Below are 22,636 nucleotides of genomic sequence, written 5' to 3' on the forward strand. Positions count from 1 at the left end.
TAAATATTCCATGAGGAATGCAGCAATCATGAAAGTCTGCATTAGCTACTAAATGGCCTAACATTTTTGGAAGAAAAAAAAAAACTTGAAAAGGACAAATAGCATCCCATCTGTTACTAGCTGGCTGGCAGGCCTAGGGCATGTCACAGTGCTGCAGTTTGTACAGTGAAGGAACTGACTAGGCCGTGGTTCTCAAGCCACACTGAACAGAGGCACCTTCTAGCCAGCTTTCAAAGAAGCCAACACAGACCAATTCAGTCAGATTCTCTGGAAATGGGACCTACGCATCGATATTTTGTGATACTTAACAAGGTTGAGGAAAATGAGGCTCGATAATCTCTAGGTCCTACTGAGAGCTCAGTAGATTAAGGGAAGCATTCAGAATCTGTGTGATGTATGGAATACAAAAACCCATAGTACCCACATAGGTATAAGGAGAATCCCAACTAGTGACTCACAACACATACATATTAGGAGAGAATGACATTCTCAAATGAGCCTTGGCTTCCCTACACATGGACAATAAATACGTTTGATTAATAAAAACAACAACAACAAAACCATGCATGGCACAGAACAACATGTAAGGTATCATATCATTAAATCTTTGGTGGCATTTGCATTCTTTACCCAATTCCAAATTTATAAGATATGTACATACCAAGCTCTGAAAATTCAAAGATGGAAATCTCTAAAACAAACTATAAAAATCAAAGGTGTAAAAGCAAAAGTTTTTAAATTTCTCACTTAAAAATATCAAGAGTGGCTATGGCAAAAGCCAAGAGAACTATTTTATAAAAACATACACACTTCCTGTTTTATGGGAGAAAGAGATAAATACTTATTCATGACAGCCCAAACCAATAATAAAACTAAGAAGGCATTGTAGGTCGACTCCTAAAGGTAATTAATTTGAAGGGGGCCTTAATAAAATAAAACAACGCAAAACCCCTCCCTCATGAGTCCTGCTATCCTGAATTTTAGCCAAGAAGGCACGAGTGCTTGAACTGTAGATATTCGACATGGGCCTTGTAGAGGGGTCTGCGAACCCTCTGAAACCACATATAAACACTGTGTGTGTGCGTGTGTGGGTGCACCCACGCATAAAGGTTTCCTGCTCTTTTTTTTCTTAATTGAATTTACTAGGTTAACATCAGTGTCAATTGAATTGACACTGGTTAACATCATTATACAGGTTTCAGGTGTGCAATTCCAAAACACATCTCTGTACTACATCTTACTGTGTTCACCCCTCGAGTCGAGTCTTTATCCATCACCATTTATCCCCCCTAAAGGTATCCATCATCTATCTCCCCAAACCCCCACCCTGGCAATCACCACACTGTTCCCGTGTCCATAAGTGTTTTCTTTTTTTCTCTCTTTCTTTTTTGTCCTTTCTTGCTCAATCCCTCACTTCCCCCAGCCCCTCTCCCAACAGCTGTCAGCCTGCTCTCTCTCTTACCCTTTTTGAATTAAGATCCCCTTGGAGCCCTTCCTGTCTGTCTGCCCCTGCCTGTCCCTCTCTCTCTCTCTCTAAAACAAACAAACAAACAAAAAAAACAAAACAAAACAAAAACCCGGCCCTGGCTGGTTGGCTCAGCAGTAGAGCGTCGGCCTGGCGTGCGGGGGGGGACCCGGGTTTGATTCCCGGCCAGGGCACATAGGAGAAGCGCCCATTTGCTTCTCCACCCCCACTCCTTCCTCTCTGTCTCTCTCTTCCCCTCCCGCAGCCAAGGCTCCATTGGAGCAAAGATGGCCCGGGCGCTGGGGATGGCTCCTTGGCCTCTGCCCCAGGTGCTAGAGTGGCTCTGGTCGCGGCAGAGCGATGCCCCGGAGGGGCAGAGCATCGCCCCCTGGTGGGCAGAGCGTCGCCCCTGGTGGGCGTGCGAGGTGGATCCTAGTCGGGTGCATGCGGGAGTCTGTCTGACTGTCTCTCCCCGTTTCCAGCTTCAGAAAAATACAAAAAAAAACAAAAAAACCCTAACCCCCCCCCCCAAAAAAAACCCCCAAACTCAGAAAAATATAACCCTCTGGCTCAAAGACCAGATAGGAATTTTTTCCATGGAGGGAAAATCATGTGTTGTAGTTAATGAACAATACCCTCAATAATATCATTACAGGAGATATAACAGTGAGTTCCATAACACTTTTTTTTATGTGTTTTAATTAACAATGGCAATACACCAAACACAATTCAATGGGGGCTCATGAGGTAAAATTAGCTCTTCTGAATTCAAATGTGGGTGACATGCTGACAGGACATTGGTCTAAGTAACTCAGAACTGAACACTGACCTGCCACTGTCAACAGAAGGAGGTGGCCACCTTTTCTTAAGAGTCAGATAGTAAATATTCCCAGCTTTCTAGGCCAGAAGGTCTACTGCAAACGCTCTGCTGTGAAAGCAGTCATAGATAGGTGTAAATGCATGAGCGTGGCTCTATCCCCATAAGCTTTATTTCTAGATACTGAAATTTGAATTTTCTATATTTTTCACAAGTCATCAAATATAATTATTCCTTTGATTTTTTTTAAACCTAACTATTTAAAATATATATATATAAACCATTTGTAGCTTACAGGCCATACCAAAACAAGCAGGGGGCTGGATTGGGCCCATGGCACATAATCTAACCGCTGGTCTAGGGATCGAGTTGCCCTCAGATCTCCTTGACTCGGGTATTCTTGTCTTCCCTCAAGCTCTGTCTATATTACCAACTCTGTATGGTAATACTATTTCTTCATTTTGTTTTATTTAATTTAATTTATTCATTTTAGAGAGGCTGGGGAAGGGGGAGAGAGAGAGAGGGAGAGAGAGAGAAGGGGGTGAGGAGCAGGAAGCATCAACTCTCATATGTGCCTTGACCGGGCAAGCCCAGGGTTTCGAATCAGCGACCTCAGAGTTCCAGGTCAATGCTTTATCCACTGCGCCACCACAGGTCAGGCGGTAATTACTATTTCTACATTTATATGCAACTATACACAAAACCAACCAGGATGAGATCATGAAGACAAATATGGCTTCAGAATTTTTATGTTCCATGGAAATTAGAAGGTAATCAGGATGAATTAGCAGCAAGGAAATGGTTTAGTTCTGTCTCCTCATTAAAATAAATGTACACTCACAAAAAAAGAGAAAAATTTGAAAGTACAGCTTTTTCCATTTCAGAGCTCATACTCTTTTTTTAGAAGGATACAAATATATGTATAATTAGCTGAATCACTTGATCCATGTGTTATAGCATTTACAATACTAGATCTTCCAATGGAAATGAAGCCATATTGTGTTTTGCAGCACACAATTAATTTGATATAATCCCAATAATAAACCCTTCATTCCAAACATCATTCAAATCTCCCTGCTTTTCTGTCTGTTCTAAGACAAAACCAAGTACCAGGCCACTGAAACGGGCAAACTGGGGTTGCCTCTACTATTACATTAGCTCACAAGAAAATTTATTTCTCCTAATTTTAGTGCACTTATCTATGATTTATAGCACTTACAACTATCCATACTGGGGAGCTGCAAGGATAATTAAGAAGAATTTATGAATAAGCTTTGATGAGCATGATGAAAAAATAGTATTGTATTTGTACATACCCAGAGGAACCCTGCTATAATTCAGTGAGGTGGCGATTACCCTCAAGGAAACACAACACATATCAAATCAAGTCTCCTAGAAATGGATAACTACATTCAGAAGATGCTCTACCATACAATTCTATTGTTCAATGCAGGTCTTAGCCACACTTCCGACACCAGCCCTGGAAGAATCGGAATACCCACTAGGTGCTGTATTTTGTTACCTTTGTGTATTTTCTTACACTTTTACAATTGGTTCCACTAATCAGGCTGTAGGTGACACAAGCTTCTTGAACCATGAAAGATTAAAATTCTGTACTGAGCTGTGTAAACGCCAGAGAAACCTCTAGTACATACAGAGAACAGGCCTGTAGCTTGTGGGTCTTTGGGAACTTGTGACTCATGAATGCTCGACTGTGCAGCGCTCGCATAATGAACAAGACAAGGTCTAGAGTTACATGTAAGTCACTGCAATTATTTTTAAGAACACTTATTCTTGAGTGCATGCATTCATCCACAAGAACACTGAAGCTTTGTATTATTAAGGTGAAATGTTGGGTTCGATTCCAAACACTACTGTTTCTAAAACTGGCCACAGAGCCTCATCCAAACTAACATTTATTGCCTTTTAACAGCATTTGCTCAAGTCCACGTCTTCTAAAGATTACACAACATTCCAAAAGGGCCCTGAGGAAAATCACTTTCAAAGCAACCAGATCATCTTTTTAGACTCTCGACTGCATTAATCTGCTTCCACAAAGATAAAATTTAAATATATATTTAAATGATCAGAATAATCTTCATTGTGACAGTCTTCATATCAATTCTATCTGTTACATTAACGGAAGAAAAAGAATGATGGAAAACATACATTCACTCTTAGGAAGTAGTCAATTCCAACTCTGCCACTTACTCAGGTTATCTAACCTCAATAAGCCTCATAGTTCTCAACTACAAGATGAGAATATCAACAACTTCATAGGTTATTGTGAGGATGAGATTAGACATTGTATGGAAAGTTGGAATAAATGCTTGTTCCTTTCCCTTGTTTAGGGAGCCCAGTTGGATCAGCAAGGTACCTTCCTGAACATCAAGGCAGATTTATAATGTCATCAAGAATTAATATCGTAGTGTGATGTTTAAAAGGCTTATTAAATAACAGCCTCAACACCGAGAAGAAAATGGAGGAAAGCAGGTATTTACGATAACCCAGATTTTTCTATTTAGTCATTGTGGCTAACTGTGCCAAGACAACATATCCTTTGACATTATTTTGTTTCCAAGGTATCTTGCACTGCGAAGACATGAATTCTGTGATTAAATGATATACTTTCAACACTCCTCCCTGCATTTAAATAACGTAACCCGTCAAGTAAAGGACTTCAGTCTCATGCTCTACAATTACATCCAACCAATGACATGCTCCTTCACACAAGCATGGGCTCCAGCCTCTTACACAATGTTCACTCCAGAGTTGGAATCCAGGTTCCTAACACTGAGGCTACAACCCAGGATTGCTGAAAATGTAGACTTCCTGATCTATGGTGATAGAATGAGACAACTCCCCAAAACATTTCTTCCAAACATCATGGAAAGTGCCTTTTACAATCTTACAGTTTCTAGGCATGCCTCATTGGACCCCAATGAAAGGGAAGAATGGTCCATTTGCCAGCATCCTGAAGCTTTGACTTCCAGTCGGGTCAAATTTTTATTGTGTGAAAAATACATTGGTGGCCAGGTTTCCTTTTATCATCTACAAATCATAGTTAAAACTTTGCTCCAGTATGTGCTCTGGTTGACCAATGTCACCCTGTCAAATTTAATTGTCTAAAAGTATAAATAAAAAAACTCCTTTGCTCAAGTATTAGCAGCTTTAGTGGAAACAAATCATTTCAATCACATTGCTGAGTACTGACATGGTAGCAAGGCTAAATAATTACCCATACTTGTGGAGTCTGAGAACAAAGAAAATTTATTTTCCAATTACATACTTTATGTCACCTTAAGAATGAAATGTGTGTGATGAGGGTGACATGTATTTGCTAGTGTATGCCATTTACTCTTTTTTTTTTAAAGTGCAGGGTAATGTCCCTAAATGGAATTCATTATTATTATCTTGAGATATATTAGCAGTAGGCAGCTGCCAAAATATTTTACAAATGAAGTGGTAATACTTTACTAGTTACCTAATCCAGCTGTGTTTGCTACTTGGCATTGAGTCCCATTCCCTCTATGAAATAAACAACTTATTAACCACAGAGAAGCTGATACAATTTTAACTTCCGTGGGTAACTCTCTACAGACATTTTATTTAAATGAGTTCCCTTCTGAGTTCACAAACTGGCTTCATAAGATGGTGACTAGTAAATGAGTAAATGCACAGGAAACCCTGGAACAGCGCCTGCCACATAATAAGTGCTCAGTGCTGGTAATAAGTCACAACAGAGTAGGAATTTTCTGACAAAACATACTCTAAAACTCAAAAATCCTGATAAATATGCAAATTCATAGTTGAAATATTAATGTATAGTTCTTATTAGATCTCTTCTTTTTCATATGGCTAACTTAAACATAAGAATGCAGATTTAAAAAGTAATTTTAGCAACTACTCAAAAAGTTGTACCCAATGGGCCAAGAACGGTAATTACGCATATAGTTCAGAAAAAAACTCTGTTTTAGGGACTCAGCAATTTAGGTAGATTTACCTGGCAGGACCACATAGGTATTGTAATTGGCTTTATGGTACTTAGAAAACAATAGAAATGGTTGAATTTAGAGATAAACTGTAAATTCTGAGACTTACAACAAGAACTGAGAGGCTTTAGTGTGCAACTGGACTTGGTCTAACTTTCACCTAATATAGTTTTATCTGTATTGCATATTCTGTAATCACAGGCATCTTGTTTTTTGATAAAATGATTAAATTGTTTGAGAAAGCTTAAGGAAGAATGAGTGAGGCTGGGGATGGGGGCTGAATTTTTGAAGAAGCAGGCTAGGCAATCACAAAATATTTCAGAATGTTAATGGTACGTTTCTCACACACTGTTCTTTGGTCTGTATATTCTATCTCCAGAATGTCAAAACAAAATGCTAAAGCTAAATCGGGTGTCATCATGACTCATTGATAACTAACTTGGAAGTGTTTTTGTTTTTTTATTTGAAGTTTTTAGTTTATGGGAAATATTTCCTAATAAAAGAAAAGAGGAAGCAAACTAGAAAGCATAGTAGAAAATGGGTAGAACTACTTTCAGAGGGTGTGTGGTAGAGAGGGAAATGCTGGGAGTGCAGCTAGGCGATCAGAGCCCTGGTTTAGCGGTAGTGTCACCAACCTAGCCGGCATGGCCCTGAGCTTTAGCAAAGCTCTTAAATGCTGTGTATCAGCTGTAATATAAAGGGCCTGAAGATGAGCTTCATGTTCCTTCCAGAAATTATATGCTAAAAAAATATTTTTAAAGTGGGAACAGCCTGAATAAAAAATAAATAATTTAAAATTTTAACTTAGTAGATAAGAAATGCATAACAAATCAATTTTATTACTTGGGGTCAAGGCCACTGTAAAACTGACTGGGCAGAACTGAAAGACTATCGAGGTTTTGGGTGAGATGCTGCAATTAGAAAAAGTAGTGGCGCAGTGCAGTGAGCCCTGGCCTGGGACGCTGAGGATCTAGGCCAGGGGTTGGGAACCTTTTTGCCTGAGAGAGCCATGAACGCCACATATTTTAACATGTAATTCTGTGAGAGCCATACAACGACCCATGTATGTTATGCATTATCCAATAAAAATTTGGTGTTGTCCCAGAGGACAGGTGTGATTGGCTCCAGCCACCAGCAACCATGAACATGAGTGGTAGGAAATAAATGGATTGTAATACATTAGAATGTTTTATATTTTTAACGTTATTATTTTTTTTATTAAAGATTTGTCTGCAAGCCAGATGCAGCCATCAGAAGAGTCATATCTGGCTCGCAAACCATAGGTTCCCGACCCCTGATCTAGGCTCAAAACCCCAAGGTTGCTGGCGTAAGCACAGACTCATCTGGCTTGAGTGTGGGCTCACCAGCTTGAGCTCAGGTAGCTGGCTTGAGTGCTAGGTTGCAAGCTTGAGCACAAGGTCGCTGGCTTGAGCATGGGATCATAGCTATGACCCCACGGTCGCTGGCTTGAGCCCAAAGGTCACTGGCTTGAGCCCAAGATCACTGGTTTGAGCAAGGGGTCACTGACTTCGTGCAAGAGCCCCCCCAGTCAAGGCACGTATGAGAAAGCAATCAATGAACAACTAAGGTGGGACAACTATGAGTTGATATTTCTTATCTCTCTCCCTTCTTGTCTGTCTGTCCCTGTCTGTCCCCCACTTCTCTCTCTTGCTTAAAAAAAAAAAGACAAAAGACACAGTTTGAAAGAACTAAAAAACTATAATTAAAGAATATAAGGCTTTAGTAGCTATAGTCAATTATGGCAAGCACAATTCCTGGTTGGGTCATTCAATAAATATATGTTGAGTAGATGAAGTGAACAAACACATAAGTGAGATCTGACAGAAATTAAAAGGTAAAGGATTTTAGAGACTTTAGGAAAACAAAATAATATACAATGGGACCACCAGCAGAGGACCAAAAAGTTAATTCAGATTTTTAGCAGTAGAAAAAAGATGCAAATAAAAATAATCACCAATGTTTCCAGTTGCTGATTTTACTAGAAGTTGGGAAGGTATGAATTATCCATAAATAAATAACGACTGGGGAAAGATATAGATGAATAAGGTAACAGGGATAAACCTCTGACTTGATTGTAGGCAGTTTAACTTGCTAAATAAAGTCTGCAAATGATTTTTTAAAGCACACATGGAGCATAAATTAAAAAGAAAAAAGTAATTATAGTAATATTAGAGTGGATGTAGAGGTTTAGTGGGTAAAAAATAATATTTTTAATAACAAAACTTATAAAGTATATGTTAACTAGACATTGAAAGCAAAAATCAACTTAGCATAGAAATGATCATTTTTAAATGATGTAGTTTTTTGATATATTTATGTAACAATTTTAGAAAAGCTTTATAACAGATTATAGGCTATATATACTTTTATTTCCAACATTTACTATTTGGTTCTCACCAGACTGAGCTTGTCATTTGTATGTTACCACAGTATCAGTTGTGTTTCCACAGTATCAGTTATAGCAAAATCAACTTCAGGAGTAATTTGGAAATGCAGAAAGTGCTGCTGATAAGATTTTAGAGGAAGTCACACCAGACAACTAATGGAAATCATTTTATATACCATTTGTCTTTTGCAGAGAGAAAAAATATTATCATCCTGTGCACCAATTTATTCTAAATTTTAAAAATTATTTTGTAGTCATAAAGGCAGGAGAGAAGAAAATAAAGGCCAAATTTTCAACAAATCTCATGTTTATGATCAACCAATTAACTTTCATGAAAGCTTTATTTAATCTTTATCAGAAGAGAAACAAAGGTAGCTTAGACACCAGTGTGAGTCTGAGAAAGGGATTGCTCCTGCATCTGGTGCTGACCTTGAGGGGAGAGGGGCCAAATAAATTTGGGGGGTTCTGAAAACAGGGGGCACTGGTGTGCTTCAGATCTCAAATGGACCCCACAGGAAAGGAGGCATTAGACTCCCGCAGCTCGCAGAGTCCCTAAAAAAAAATCCCAGCACGGTTACAGCAGACAGCAGTATGCTGGGAGTATGCAGGAAGTATCAAGCCACACTGAGTTCCCCCCAGAGCAGTGCTGGAGCAGCACAGTGACTGTGGAGTCTTCTGAGAGAGCATGAAAGAAGTAAGGAGAGGTGCTGAAACTGAAGGGGCTTCAGACAGGAATGTGCTTGTACTGGACCAACACTACGGATGAGACAAGACAATCAACATCTCTAGGGACGCCTGCGTAGGCAAAGGCCACCAAGACAAGGTGAGCATCCCCTTCCCCAGGCCTTAGCAACTTTGTAGGGGGGAAAAAAGATCAAATTAAATATATGTGACTTAAATTTACCTGTTCTTCAAGTGCTCCCTTAATAAAAGTGACATAGGGCCTGACCTGTGGTGGCGCAGTGGATAAAACGTCAACCTGGAAATGCTGAGGTTGCCGGTTCAAAACCCTAGGCTTGCCTGGTCAAGGCACATATGGGAGTTGATGCTTTCTGCTCCTCCCCCCTTCTCTCTCTCTCTCTCTCTCTCTCTGTCTCTCTCTCCTCTCTCTCTCTCTCCCTCTCTCTCCTTTCTAAAAAAAAAAAAAATGAATAAAAAAAATGGAAAAAAAATCTTAAAAAAAAAATGACATAGGTATGGTATGAAGCATTGATAATAGTACCTTGAAATCGAGAAGAGATTTTTGTTTCCAGCAATCATGGTCTAGGACAGGGGTCGGGAAACTTTTTGGCTGAGAGAGCCGTGAATGCCACATATTTAAAATGTAATTCTGTGAGAGCCATACAACGACCCGTGTACGTTATACATTATCCAATAAAAATTTGGTGTTGATCTGGAGGACAGCTGTGATTGGCTTCAGCCACCCGCAACCATGAACATGAGCGGTAGGAAATGAATGGATTGTATTACATGAGACTGTTTTATATTTTTAACATTATTATTATTTTTTTATTAAAGATTTGTCTGCGAGCCAGATGCAGCCATCAAAAAAGCCACATCTGGCTCACGAGCCATAGGTTCCCAACCCCTGGTCTAGGAGGTTATTCACACCAATCCTTCCATGAAAACAAATAGAAAATAGTTGCTTATAATATAAAATAATCTCATTAAAGACATCGAAAAGCTGACAAGACAATAAGAAACTGCCAGGCCAAAATCTGCAGGAAAGGGGGAGCTTAAGAGGCAAGCAAGCGGGGAGGCCCTTTGATCCTGAGAGGGGCGGATCTGAACTAATTCTGACAGTCTCGCTGGTGAGGGGAAACAAATCAGAGCCCGGAACTCACCCAAGTGGGGCGAATAAAAAAAACCACCTCCCTTAACATTAAGCTGAGGCTCCTTAAGAGTCACACCCTAAAAATAAAAGTGAACCAAAATAAAGCTACCTCCCCCTCAGGCAATTACTAGGACAATTGCCTGAGTCTTGAGATTATACGTAGGGCTATGGGGTCCCTGGAAGATGTATGTACAGGCTGACCCTGGTGTACAAAATTGCAACTGAAATGCACATCACCTGGGTGGTCTAAAAAAGCTTTGAGTGGTAAATTTAGGTTAAAGTGGTCCCAGGTTAGTACTGCCACCAGGCACCTCTGAGGGACAAAAAAGGCCATTCATCCTAAACCTCAAAGAATCCCTGAAAGTAGTTTTTCAGTGGTAGTGACAAATACCCAGGCAAAAATAAGCAAGTCCACAAGAACAGATAAGAGAGGAGGGGGGAAGAAATCAAAAAAGAATCTAGATGTTAAAAGCAAATTAATTCTTTAATGAATTCTGTAGCCATTTATGCCACAAATATTTATTGAGCACCCACCCTGTGCCAGGCTCAGTGCCAGGTTGCTGGGCATATAAACAATTTCAGATGTCATATGAATAAATCACCCAGGGGATGAAAGGTTAGATGAGTTGTCATTATATTTATGTTTATTTACCTTTAATTTCTGTGTTTACCTAAGGCTTCCAAACAGAAGGACCGATGAGTGTCCATTACTATTTAATGATAGAATGTGAAATAAGCAGTAATTTCTAAAGACTAAGATTGACATCATAGATTCCTTTTCCAGGCTCAGTCATGTTTGAGTTATCTAGATAAGCCTAGTTATCTGCTAATCAAACCACAGAGCCACATGCTTTCACAGAAAAGTTATGAAAGACCAAGAAAACTATCTCAGAGGCATGAAACTCAAAGTTAAAAACATTTATCCTTGACTATAAAAGTCCAAACAGATGATCTTAGAAGAATAGCATGAATTGGACATTACTTTTAAGGTAGATCTGGAAATAGCTGAAGGCACAGGTGGAAAGAATTTAGTCCAAAATATTGCTCTTATTATATATTATGGAAATATTCTAGTGGCTGTCATTTACTGAGCCTTTGGAATGATATGATTTCTGCTTCCTTCTCCTTGTTTGCCAAACCACAACAGTATGGTGTAATAATAACAACAATAGTTGCTTACTCTGGGCCTGAAACTGCAAGATATTTTTTTAGAGTTACTTACTCCTCACAATTGTAAGGGGTAAGTCACTGTTACCCCCATTTTGTTCTCAAAGTGGGACAGGCCTGAATTCAAATTCTGCCTGGCTTTTGTCATTTCTCCTCCCCTAAAGATGAGGCTCAGTTTTCTGCATGACGGCTGCTGTGGGGATGAAGTGACATAGTGGGGCTGAGTCCCTGGCCTCTTACAGGGGTCCCCAAACTTTTTACACAGAGGGCCAGTTCACTGTCCCTCAGACTGTTGGAGGGCCGCCACATACAGTGCTCCTCTCACTGACCACCAATGAAAGAGGTGCCCTTTCCAGAAGTGGGGCGGGGGGGGGGGGCGGATAAATGGCCTCAGGGGGCCTCATGCGGCCCACGGGGCCGTAGTTTGGGGATGCCTGCTAGGAAATACTTGTTTCTTCTTTCTTGCAGTGGTTATTCATCAGGAAATTCTTTGCCTTAGGCAGCATCTTCAAATAGGTAGACAATCTGACGTGTGTGAAGAGTTTCACGCTTTCAATACCCCCCTTCACTCCTTCCCAACCATTGGCTTGCTTGATCCTTTGCAAAAGATTTTAGTACCTTAGCTGACATTTTTAGATTGGTTGTCTTCAGGACATAATAAATGTCAGCTTTGAAATCCAGAAAATGATGCAAGAAGAAAAGACCAGAGCAATGGATGGAATGTTGACCTGGGACACTGAGGTCCTTGGTTTGAAACCCTGGGCTTGTCTGGTCAAAGCACATATGACAAGTAAGCAATGAAGAGCTAAAGTGAAGCAACTCTGAATTCATACTTCTCTCTCCCTGCCTCCATCCTTTCTCTGTAAAATCAATAAATAAAATTTAAAAAAGGAAAAAGAAGAAGAAAGGACTGGGACTTGGTCTTTTTTTCTAGTCCTCTGGAGATAGTCTGCCTCCTCCTTCTCCCAGGTATTTTTGTGTGTGTGTGTAAGGGATATAGGGGTGGCCAGTGTTGTAGGTAAGTCAAGGGTAGCAGGGAGGGATATGACATGTATGTGTCCTAGGTATCCACAGTAAGGATGCCAAGCACAGAAAGAATGTGCCACCCTCCCTTATAAAAGAACATTTTTTTTTTCTCGGCTTATGAGAAAATCATCTTACCTTCTCTTACTCAAACTATGTCCTAATCTTCTTACAGTGGTCTGGATTGAAAGGCTATACTCATCAGTATGGCAAAAAACCTTGGGAAGATGTATTGACCTTAGCAGGGATTCAACACATACTGGATGTCACTGCTGACTGTGGTGTGTCCTCTGTTCGCAATGCAGAAAATAATGCAATGATGCCTCACTTATAGGATAGCTTCCTAGATCAGCGAGATTCAGGTGTCAAATAATTGATTAGTTGAGGGGTCACATAGGTGAATAGATCTTGTTTTGACCTGCAAGGTTTCAGAATACATTTTGCATTAATATTCAAAGCTTCAGAGATTTCATACACATTTAGAGCTTGCTTGTTTTATCCAAAAGTACCTATCGGGCCCTTTTGGGAACTTGCGCTAGTAGCTGGATTATAACTGTGTTGGCTAAATAAAAATTCAGAAGGAATGTTAGCTATCTCAGGTGTTGCTTTAATCCTCTAAAGAACACACCCCCAAAACCCCAAACAAAATGTGTAAATACAAAAGTCAAACCTTCTGGCCCTCAAATTTCTCACTCTCTGAGAACTGACTGCAGTTCCCACCATCAGCTTGTATAGCCCTGTTCTCAAAACCTCCACTTCACGGGTTCTTGCTAATTAGAAGCACAAAGGGGAAAGACCATCTGCCTCTTCATCCCTAATGTTTGAAAAGCCTCTGCGCAACCTCCCCCTGTGCCGCCATTGGAACTAGGAAGGGATTCTTTTTTTTCTTTTTTTTTTTGTATTTTTCTGAAACTGGAAACAGGGAGGCAGTCAGATAGACTCCCGCATGCATCCGACCGGGATCCACCCGGCATGCCCACCAGGGGGCAATGCTCTGCCCCTCTGGGGTGTCGTTCTGTTGTGACCAGAGCCACTCTAGCGCCTGAGGCAGAGGCCACAGAGCCATCCTCAGTGCCCGGGAGGGGAAGAGAGAGACAGAGAGGAAGGAGAGGGGGAGGGGTGGAGAAGCAGATGGGCGCTTCTCCTGTGTGCCCTGGCCGGGAATCGAACCTGGGACTTCTGCATGCCAGGCCGACGCTCTACCACTGAGCCAACCGGCCAGGGCCGGAAGGGATTCTTTTTTTAATGGAGAGTAGATTTATTTAAAACTGGGGACAGTGAAACAAGGAAGGGTGTAGGAAGGATAGGAGAAACAACAGGAGAGAGCTTAGGCAGGGCTGCTATGGCTTCCTGGAAAGGCAGAGGAAAGGGGGCCTTGGGGACAGGTTCAGGGGGTTAGCCTGGAATAAGCGGCTGCTGCCCACTGCTGCCCTGGTTGCAAGTCACGTGGGAACTCTCAGAGGTTAGGAGATACATGCCTGTGGAGGAAGAAAGGAGTCAGCATGCTCCCTGGAAGGACAGTTCCTGGAAGGAATTTTTTTTGTTTTTGAATTTTTCCACTGAATTGAGAGAAAGAGAGAGAGAGAAAAGGAGAAGGAGGGGGAAAGAGAGAGAGGCATCAATTCATTGTTCCACTTTAGTTGTTCCATATAGTCGTGTGCTCATTGGTTGCTTCTCCCACATGTCCTGACCCTGGATCGAATCCACCACCTTGTTGTACCAGACAATGCTCTATCCACTGAGCAACCCAGCCAAGGCCTGGAAGGAGTTCTTTTTTTTTTTTTTTAAGAGAGAGGAGGAGAGATAGAGAGACAGACTCCTGCATGCGCCCCAACCAGGATCCACCTGGCCATCCCTGCCTGGGTCTGGGGCTGATGCTCGAATCAACCAAGCTATCCTCAGCACCTGGGGCTGACACTCGAACAAACAGAGCCACTGGTGACAAGAGAGGAAGAGAAAGGAAAGGGAGAGAGGGAGGCAAAGAGAAGCAGATGTTCGCTTCTCGTGTGTGCCCTGACCAGTGATCAAACCCAGAGCGTTTACACGCAGGGTGGATGCTCTATCCACTGAACCAACCGGCCAGGGAGAGTGGAAGGAATTCTTGATGCAAGCAGGGAAGGAGCATTAAAACTTCACTGACATAAAAAGCTACTAAATGCCACAGTAGATTGTCATTTAGAATTCTACAGAAATTAATCAAATGAAACAGGCTTAAAATGTAAGTGATTTTCATTTGACAATATTTTAAAATATATTTCAATACTGAGATTCTCCCATTTTAAAATCATTCCTATAAATGGTAGATAGATCCTGGACAGTCTCCCTTTTCAAATTGATGCCACCTCCCTCCTGAACCCTCCTTTGCTGGTTCAGTGTCATTCCCCTGAAACCACAGAGCCCCCGCTCCCTTTCCCATGCTGCTCAAGACTATATACTTCCAGCTCCTGCATGGCCCCTTCACTATCGTTCCTCAGTTCTTGTGTTTTCATCTCTCCCCTGGTCCACCACAAACACATCTTAAAGATATTGCAATAATAAGCATTATATAATCATCATCATCATAGTAATAATACAATTATACATTACTAATATATTACACTAATAATACATTACTGCTTATAGTCGTAAACATTTATTGAGCATCTACTGTGTGCCAAGCCCAAGTTTATCTAAGAGAATCAATCCATTGAGTAACCACCATAATCACCGGGGCTTGCAGTGTGGTAAAGATGAGTGGTCAGCAGTCAGACTGCTGGTTGGGACTTTAATAAGGCTTGCAGACCACCTCTGGTGTGGTCCAAATTCTGTCGACAATGCTCCTTGAGTCTGTAATTACTGCTGCCATATTTAAGGATATGAAATTTACAGAAGCCCTTATTGCTAAGTGGAAAAGGAACTTCTGTCTTTGGCAAGTCCTGTATTTCCCATAAAGGGGATGTCTTAGATTGATTCTGGACAAAACTGAGCCTCCTCAAAACAATCCCCTCATCTTACTGCAAGGCGAGGATTCTCCCATGGCTGAACTTGAGGTAACACCAGATGCCAGCAGGGAGATGAATTAAGCTAAGGGTTAAATTCTGCTAGTGTAGAAAAGCAATTTCCTCCAGTAAGTCTAGATAATTGCAGTTTCCTCTATGAAAGTCTGTCATTAAAGTCCACTACAAGGAGAGTCAGTGGACAAAGTTCCAACGACTGTCGCTGACGTGTACCCAGCGACCAGATCGAGCAGAACCGGAGTCAGCTCAGCTCGGATATCCTACAGAAGAAAAGGCAGGTCTGGAAAAGCTCTAGGGGAAGAAGAATTTCTTATCTATGGTCCTTTCTATTGCTTGGGACCTACTCTGCAAGTTTTAGATGTCCAGCCAGGGCGTGGCCACTAAAAGGGGCGTAGTAATTCCTCCAGGCGCGGGGCAGAGGGGACCGGCGGGCGAGGGCTGCCGCGGGAGTCCTGGCGGAGCCTACCCCTCCAGCCCTCCCTTCTCCGCGCACTGCTCTCCCTCCTCCTCCTCCGCCGCCTCCTCCTCCCCCGGCGCCCAAGCCTCGGTGCCGCGGCTGCTCGCCTCCTCCCGGGAAGGGTGAGTGAGATCCAGTGGCCCGGGAGGTTCGGCGCCCCCGGGTTGGAGGGGAGGAGGGAGGCAGGCGACTCGAAGCCTACCGTCTTCTGCTTCTTGACCCCCGACATGCTGGCTGGCTGCGGCAGCGCCCGGCGCGCTGGGACTCGGAGCCCGGCCCCTGGCAGCGGAGACGCTAAGACGCACAGATGGCGGTGGCGGCGGCAGCAGCTGCTGCCGGACTCCGGAGAAGGGGGTATAAAAAGGCTCCGCAGACACGTCGCACTTCCCTTGACCAGCCCCCTCCTCCTACTCCTCCTCCTGCCGCGCTCCTCTCCGCCCCGTCGGCTCCGCCAGCAGCGCCCAGCCCAGGGGACCCGGCCGCCGCCTGGGCGGAGTCCCGCCCAGCTCCCTGCTCGCGGGAGCGGCTCGGCCAGCTCCAGTCGGTCCGAGTCGGGACCTTGCAGCACGTGGGGCCGACCTGCGGGCCAGGCGCTCATTCCGGATCAAAGTCAGCCTTTTCTTTCTCTGTGCCAGCGGGTCCCAGAGCATCCTCCAGCTCTCGCCTTGCCCCTGCGCCTCTTCAAGGAAGCCTTCTAGCCACTGGGACCAGAGAGCTTACTTAGTCAAGGGCAAGGATGCTTGAAACCGCCAGGCTTGTCATGGTCCTCAGCGGGCACCGACGCCCAGCTTGCCTTCATTTGCAGTACTAACAGAAACAGTTGACTGCTCCTCACTCTACACTGCTGAGCTTTGCTTTAAAGCACATACGCTCCCCCCCCCCCCCCCCCCCCCCCCCCCCGCGCCAGACATTGAGTCTTACATTCTCTTCATTTTACAAATGAAGCAATTGAGGCTTTCAGATCTTCTCAAGGTGATATCTCACGTGAGTGGCTTCAGAGCCAAGTTGTCAGCATCGATGACGATAAAATCATTAGTCGCGTTGCTTGCCTGTGTAGTATGGTGCTAAGGGTTTATATACATTCACTCCTTTGGAGCTCACAACACTTTCCTGTGTTACAGATGGGCCAGCTGAGGAACCGCTCCTCGGCCCCTGGCAAAACCAAGTAAGCCGGGCCAGCACCAGAAGACCGCCAGTGGTAGCCCAGTAACTTGTTTCAGTCCATCCCACAAAGTATTCCGATAGTATTTCTGTGTATGGCAACTAGCATGGACCCCATGGGAAAGAGTAAAAGGAAACCCAAGGTGAGAAGGCTTAAGACTAGACCGCAAGGCTCTAAGATTTTGTCAGAGAACAGCATGAGACAGACAACTACTCTCTTAAAGAAGCCAAATGTCTGGGACAAGCTGTGGAAAGAAGCTGTGATTACTGACAGGCGCCTTGAGGGCAATAACTGGGTCTCACACTCACATCGCTTTGTATTTTAACTCCTTGCACAATGCCACAAAGATAACACTAGGTCAGTACTGGGAAAGGAACCGGAAAATACACAGGAGTCACACTGCTCATTCCAGCCTTGGCCTGCCTTCTGTGAAGTGGCTGGAGAAGTCGCTCTAAAGCGGTGAGGGATGCAACCTTTCCTTCATACCTCCTTGTATTTCTGAAAGACCGCCAGATTTCCAGACAGACATCTGAGGATCTGCGTGTTCACTGCCTGCCCTTCTCCATGGGAAGGTGGGAAAGAAAATAAATCAGGAGTCAAAAACTTAGAAGGCAGCCTACATGTTTTTACAGCGTTGAAATGTCAGTATATTTATTTTTTCTCATTTTGTGTAAACTGCCACCACTCCTTTCAACTGTGAGCAGCTGGAGGGCAAATACTGGGTTTGGATTTCTGTATTGCACACGAGCTAGTACATTTAAAAAAATTATTGATTGATTTTAGAGAGAGAGAAAGGATGAGAGTAAGAGAAACATCAACTTGTTGTTCTACTTATTTATTCATTCATTGGTTGATTCTTGTATGTGCCCTGACCAAGGATCAAACCCACAACCTTGGGGTATGGGTATGATGCTCTAACCAACTGAGCTACCAGGCCAGGGCTTACAATTTTATTTTATGTGGTTTAAACAGTAATATCCCATTCTAATTTCATTGGAAAAAGACTTTTGGGTCAGTTCCAACCATATCTTGGACCCTGCCAGATGCTGCCCTAAGAGAAAAGGTAAATTAAATGCGGATGAACAAGTAGCAATTGGCATAATTGTTGTATTTTTTTTTCATATTGCCTTAAAAAAACCCCATGTTCTTGAAACAGAAGAAAGTTAAAGGCAAATCCCCAGGGTTAGTTCCTTGTATTTTCTAAACGGGCAGTGGAACACGGTGCTGAGAAGTAATCTGAACCAAGTTACTGTTTGGGCAGAGTTGAGACTCAAGCCCGGGCCAGCTCTGTGCACGGCATCACTCGGGCTCTAGGTCAACTTTTTCAAGACCCCATGATAATTGTAAATTAGACTGTTTATCTTGTTTTAGATTTGATTAATTCTCAAATAGTACTTTGGAACTGATATTATTTTACTGCTTCCAAAGACTTGTGAAATAAGAGGCCTGAGCTCCCTTGGACCAAGTTGTGGGCTGTTTAAGATACTTGAATGTCACACATCATCAGTTTAGTTGTAATGCATCATGGCAACTCACTGAAAAGTAGAATAATCATTCATTTTTACTCTCCCAGGGTTTTTCTTTTAAAGGGAATGTCTTGAATTCTTTTTCATCTCACTGTCCTGAGAGAGGACATTCTTCCTAAAAGGATATGAGCAACAAGCAGCTGCATTTTTGGAGTCTATGATTCTGGCACATCAGAAGTGGGAGAAGACGCACTCAGGGGAAAGGAGGAAGTGTTGAGGTTCATCCTTTCATATGGACACACTCTCCATAACTTTCTCAGTAGTGTTCCCTTCAAGATGCCAGTGTGAGACACCGTGGCTGGCACTGATTGTACCAACTCAATCCTTGAGACTCCTCACAACATTTGCATGAGGGTTTTTTTTTTCTTATTATTTTCTTCCTTCCAAGAACTGATTTGGCTTTCATAATAAACTTAATGAGGTAGTGATTATGACTTAGTCCTTTTATTGTTCAGGAAAGATGAAATCAGTCATCTCACTCAAATAAATGAGGGAAACACATATACAAAGAATGCAAGTGTTGGTGAAATGTTTCTGCTACAGGTTCCCCAACACATTTCCTGGGGGTGGGAGGGCTCATCACATTTTAGGGGACCTAGCTTGGAGGCACCACCCCTGGATGACTATTCCAAAGAAATGCAGCTACATTGCCCCCTAGTGGTTGTGATGCACAAACACTTAATGTTTAAAACCCCCTGTACAAAAATAAGTTCATCAGTTTCCTAAGGTCAAGAAGCCCTTAGAGAAATTCCAGTAGCATCCACTCTTCTCAGGCATAGGTACTACTAAGACTAGCAAGATGTGGTCCCTTTCTTCAAGAAACTCATAATCTAGTAAAAGAGACAGACCTTGTCCTCCCACCCTTACCCCAATCATTTCAGTACAGTAATGACAGGGAGAAATGACGTTTTATTTTGACTTAAAACACATGCACTTCAATAACCTCTGATGTAGAATGGGTATGTTGGTGGGAGTCCCCAAAACTACTCTCATAAGGTAACTTTAACAATTTCCAGTTAGGGATTTTATAAGGTAGAGTTAAAAAGGGAGAACGCTTAAGAGTCACGATTTTACATATCCCTCACTCATATTTGTCTGTTCTCTTGCCTATACCTAGTTCTACAGTATAGTTTTTAGCAGCTTCTTTCCAAACAATCCATCTGGTTTCGTAGATATTTTATTCACTCATATGCTACTTACTTCTTCACATCTACTAAAGGACTTAATTACACTGACAGGTACAACTGACATAAATAGGTTTGGGAATGAACACAATGGGTCTCAGTAAGCATCCAGCTTAGGAAGTTGGGGTGCAGAAGTATAGGGGCATGCCAATGCATCCTAATGTCAAAGGACATTCAGTTTGCTGTGAGCATCAGCCATTATCTTTTTCAGAAGAACTGGAGAGCATAGATCAAACTGGTCTGTTAAAAGAGCGATGCTGTGGGAGTGCAGAGGAGGGACAATTAATCAATATAATCTCTTGAACTTTGGAAGAAGGGGGAATGGAGACAGGTGTCAGGTTTTCTTGGGGAAGAGGATGATACATAAACTGAGACTTGAAAAAAGGGCTGGTTTTGCCAATTCTCCCTTTCCCAAATTGGGGGTGTATGTGAATTTGAAAATTTTAAGGCAGAGAACCGCATGAAATAACCTGGTATGTTCAGAATATTATAATTATCTGTATCACTGAGTTTAGCAGCTATAGTAGAAGTGGGGAGAGGGTGTAATAGAGGGTGAGTCATCTACGAGCGGGCAGCTACATGGTTTTGTATGCTCTTTTCCCCAGGCTTATCAGAGAGTGCATTAGCCACGTGGCTGGCCTTCCATTGTCCATTAGTCAATATGGGACATGTCTCATGTCCAAGGATGAGAAGCCACTGTTGTGAAGTATCTATGGTCTGGTGAGTCAGATGGACAAGTATACAAATAATTCCAAGGGAATGTGATAATTGCCTGAATAAAGAGATATTAAAAGTCATAGAGAAAGCGCACGTGTGCGTGCACGCACAAACACACACACACACACAGGCAATGATTGCTGGACTATGAAGAGACTCCAATGAGTGATGAAAATTTAACCTGAGTTTCAGTAACAAAAGAAAGCTAAATAAGAGGGTGATCTGTCATTGTACTGAGAGCTCAGGCTGTCCGCGCTGTGGATCTTGGCTGAATGAAGCACTCATTTCCTACCCTGTCATTCCCTGTGCCACCTTTTGGAACTGCCCCAGCCTGCAACAAAAGACCCAGGTTGAGCAGAGAAAAGCTACCAACTGCCAGACTGCAGTGACACTGGCCCTCTCACCAAGGGGCGGCCACAGAGCTCAGCAGCCAGAGGAAAAGCCCTCTCTCCCAGGCAAAAGTAATGCTCTTTTCCCACTTCTTGGGTGAAATCCAGTCCAAAGTTTGGTCTACTCCTTGTATTAGTTTAAAAAGAAGTACATTTATTAGTATACACACACATTGTTCAAAGTAAAAACAATTAGGATATTTAGGGAAATTTCTCCGAAACTCAACAAACATGAGTGAAAATATATATTTGTTTAATGTGAGGCAAATCATGTACTTTAGTCAACCAATTGCCTAAATTTTCAACCTTCAACAGGTTTTTTTTTCTTTTGTGACAGAGACAGAGAGAGTCAGATAGGGACAGACAAGCAGGAGTGGAGAGAGATGAGAAGCATCAATTTTTCTCTGCGGCTCCTTTAGTGGTTCATTGACTACTTTCTCATATATGCCTTGACTGGGGAACTACAGCAGAGTGAGTGACCCCCTGTTCAAGCCAGCAACCTTGGGCTCAAGCCAGCGACCCCACGCTCAAGCTGGTGAGCCCACACTCAAGCTGGATGAGCCCATTCTCAAGCCTGTGACCTCGGGGTTTCAAACCTGGGTCCTTCGCATCCCAGTCCAACACTCTATCCACTGCACCACTGCCTAGTCAGGCCTTTTAAAAGATATATAGTGTCTGATCTGTGGTGACACAGTGGATAAAGCATTGACCTGGAATGTTAAGATCACTGTTGCTGGTCTGAAACCCTGGGTTTGCCCAGTCAAGACACATATGAGAAACAACTACAAGTTGATGCTTTGCAGTCATCCCTTTTCCTTCTCTCTCTCTCTCTCTCTCTCTCTCTCTCTTCCTCTCCTGCAGCCATGGCTCAATTGTTTCAAGTGCATCAGCCCTGGACACTCAGGATAGCTCTGTAGAACCCCCACTTCAGGTGCTGAAAATAGCTCGGTTGCAGCGTGGCCGCAGATGGGCAGAGCATTAGCCCCACACAGGGGTAGCCAGGTGAATCTCAGTCGGAGAGCATGCGGGAACCTGTCTTTTTATCTCTCCTCCTCTCACTTGGAAAAAAAATAAAAAATAAAATTATTAGAACAACATTGAACTAAGCTAGATTTTAAGACACTTTCTCAGAGGGAAAGGAAGAAGGAGCTAAGGAAAAAAGAACAGGACATTGTGATATTTTGCCTAAAGTTGAGAAAAATCACAAAACATGGTATTTTCAGAGAACTTAGAGTTATAATTAGAGAAATTTGTCTTTAATGGCAAGACAGAAATCTTCCATTTAGGGGTAACTTATATGGGGTTACATGGTAAGTGCTCTTTTTTTCCAATATAACTGAGATATATGTAGTGATATAATTAATTAATATTATATTATTAGAGAATATCGTAGTACCATAAGTGGTAGTAATTTATAGAAATATAGAATATAGGCCCTGGCCGGTTGGCTCAGCGGTAGAGCGTTGGCCTGGAGTGCGGGGGACCCGGGTTCGATTCCTG

General features: G+C 42.6%; 1 protein-coding gene across 1 annotated transcript in view; it reads right to left on the reverse strand.

The window, feature by feature from the left end:
- PAPSS2 (3'-phosphoadenosine 5'-phosphosulfate synthase 2) overlaps nucleotides 1–16,771 on the reverse strand; it is a 79,825-nt gene extending 63,054 nt beyond the window's left edge. The window contains 3 exon segments of the mRNA XM_066349112.1: nucleotides 16,361–16,576; nucleotides 16,579–16,695; nucleotides 16,697–16,771. Of these exon segments, the coding sequence (XP_066205209.1) occupies nucleotides 16,361–16,576; nucleotides 16,579–16,695; nucleotides 16,697–16,756 (393 nt within the window). The 5' untranslated portion in view covers nucleotides 16,757–16,771.
- Between the last annotated feature and the right edge of the window lie 5,865 nt (nucleotides 16,772–22,636).

Source organism: Saccopteryx leptura, chromosome 9 (genome assembly GCF_036850995.1).
Source record: "Saccopteryx leptura isolate mSacLep1 chromosome 9, mSacLep1_pri_phased_curated, whole genome shotgun sequence".
Taxonomy (NCBI): domain Eukaryota; kingdom Metazoa; phylum Chordata; class Mammalia; order Chiroptera; family Emballonuridae; genus Saccopteryx; species Saccopteryx leptura.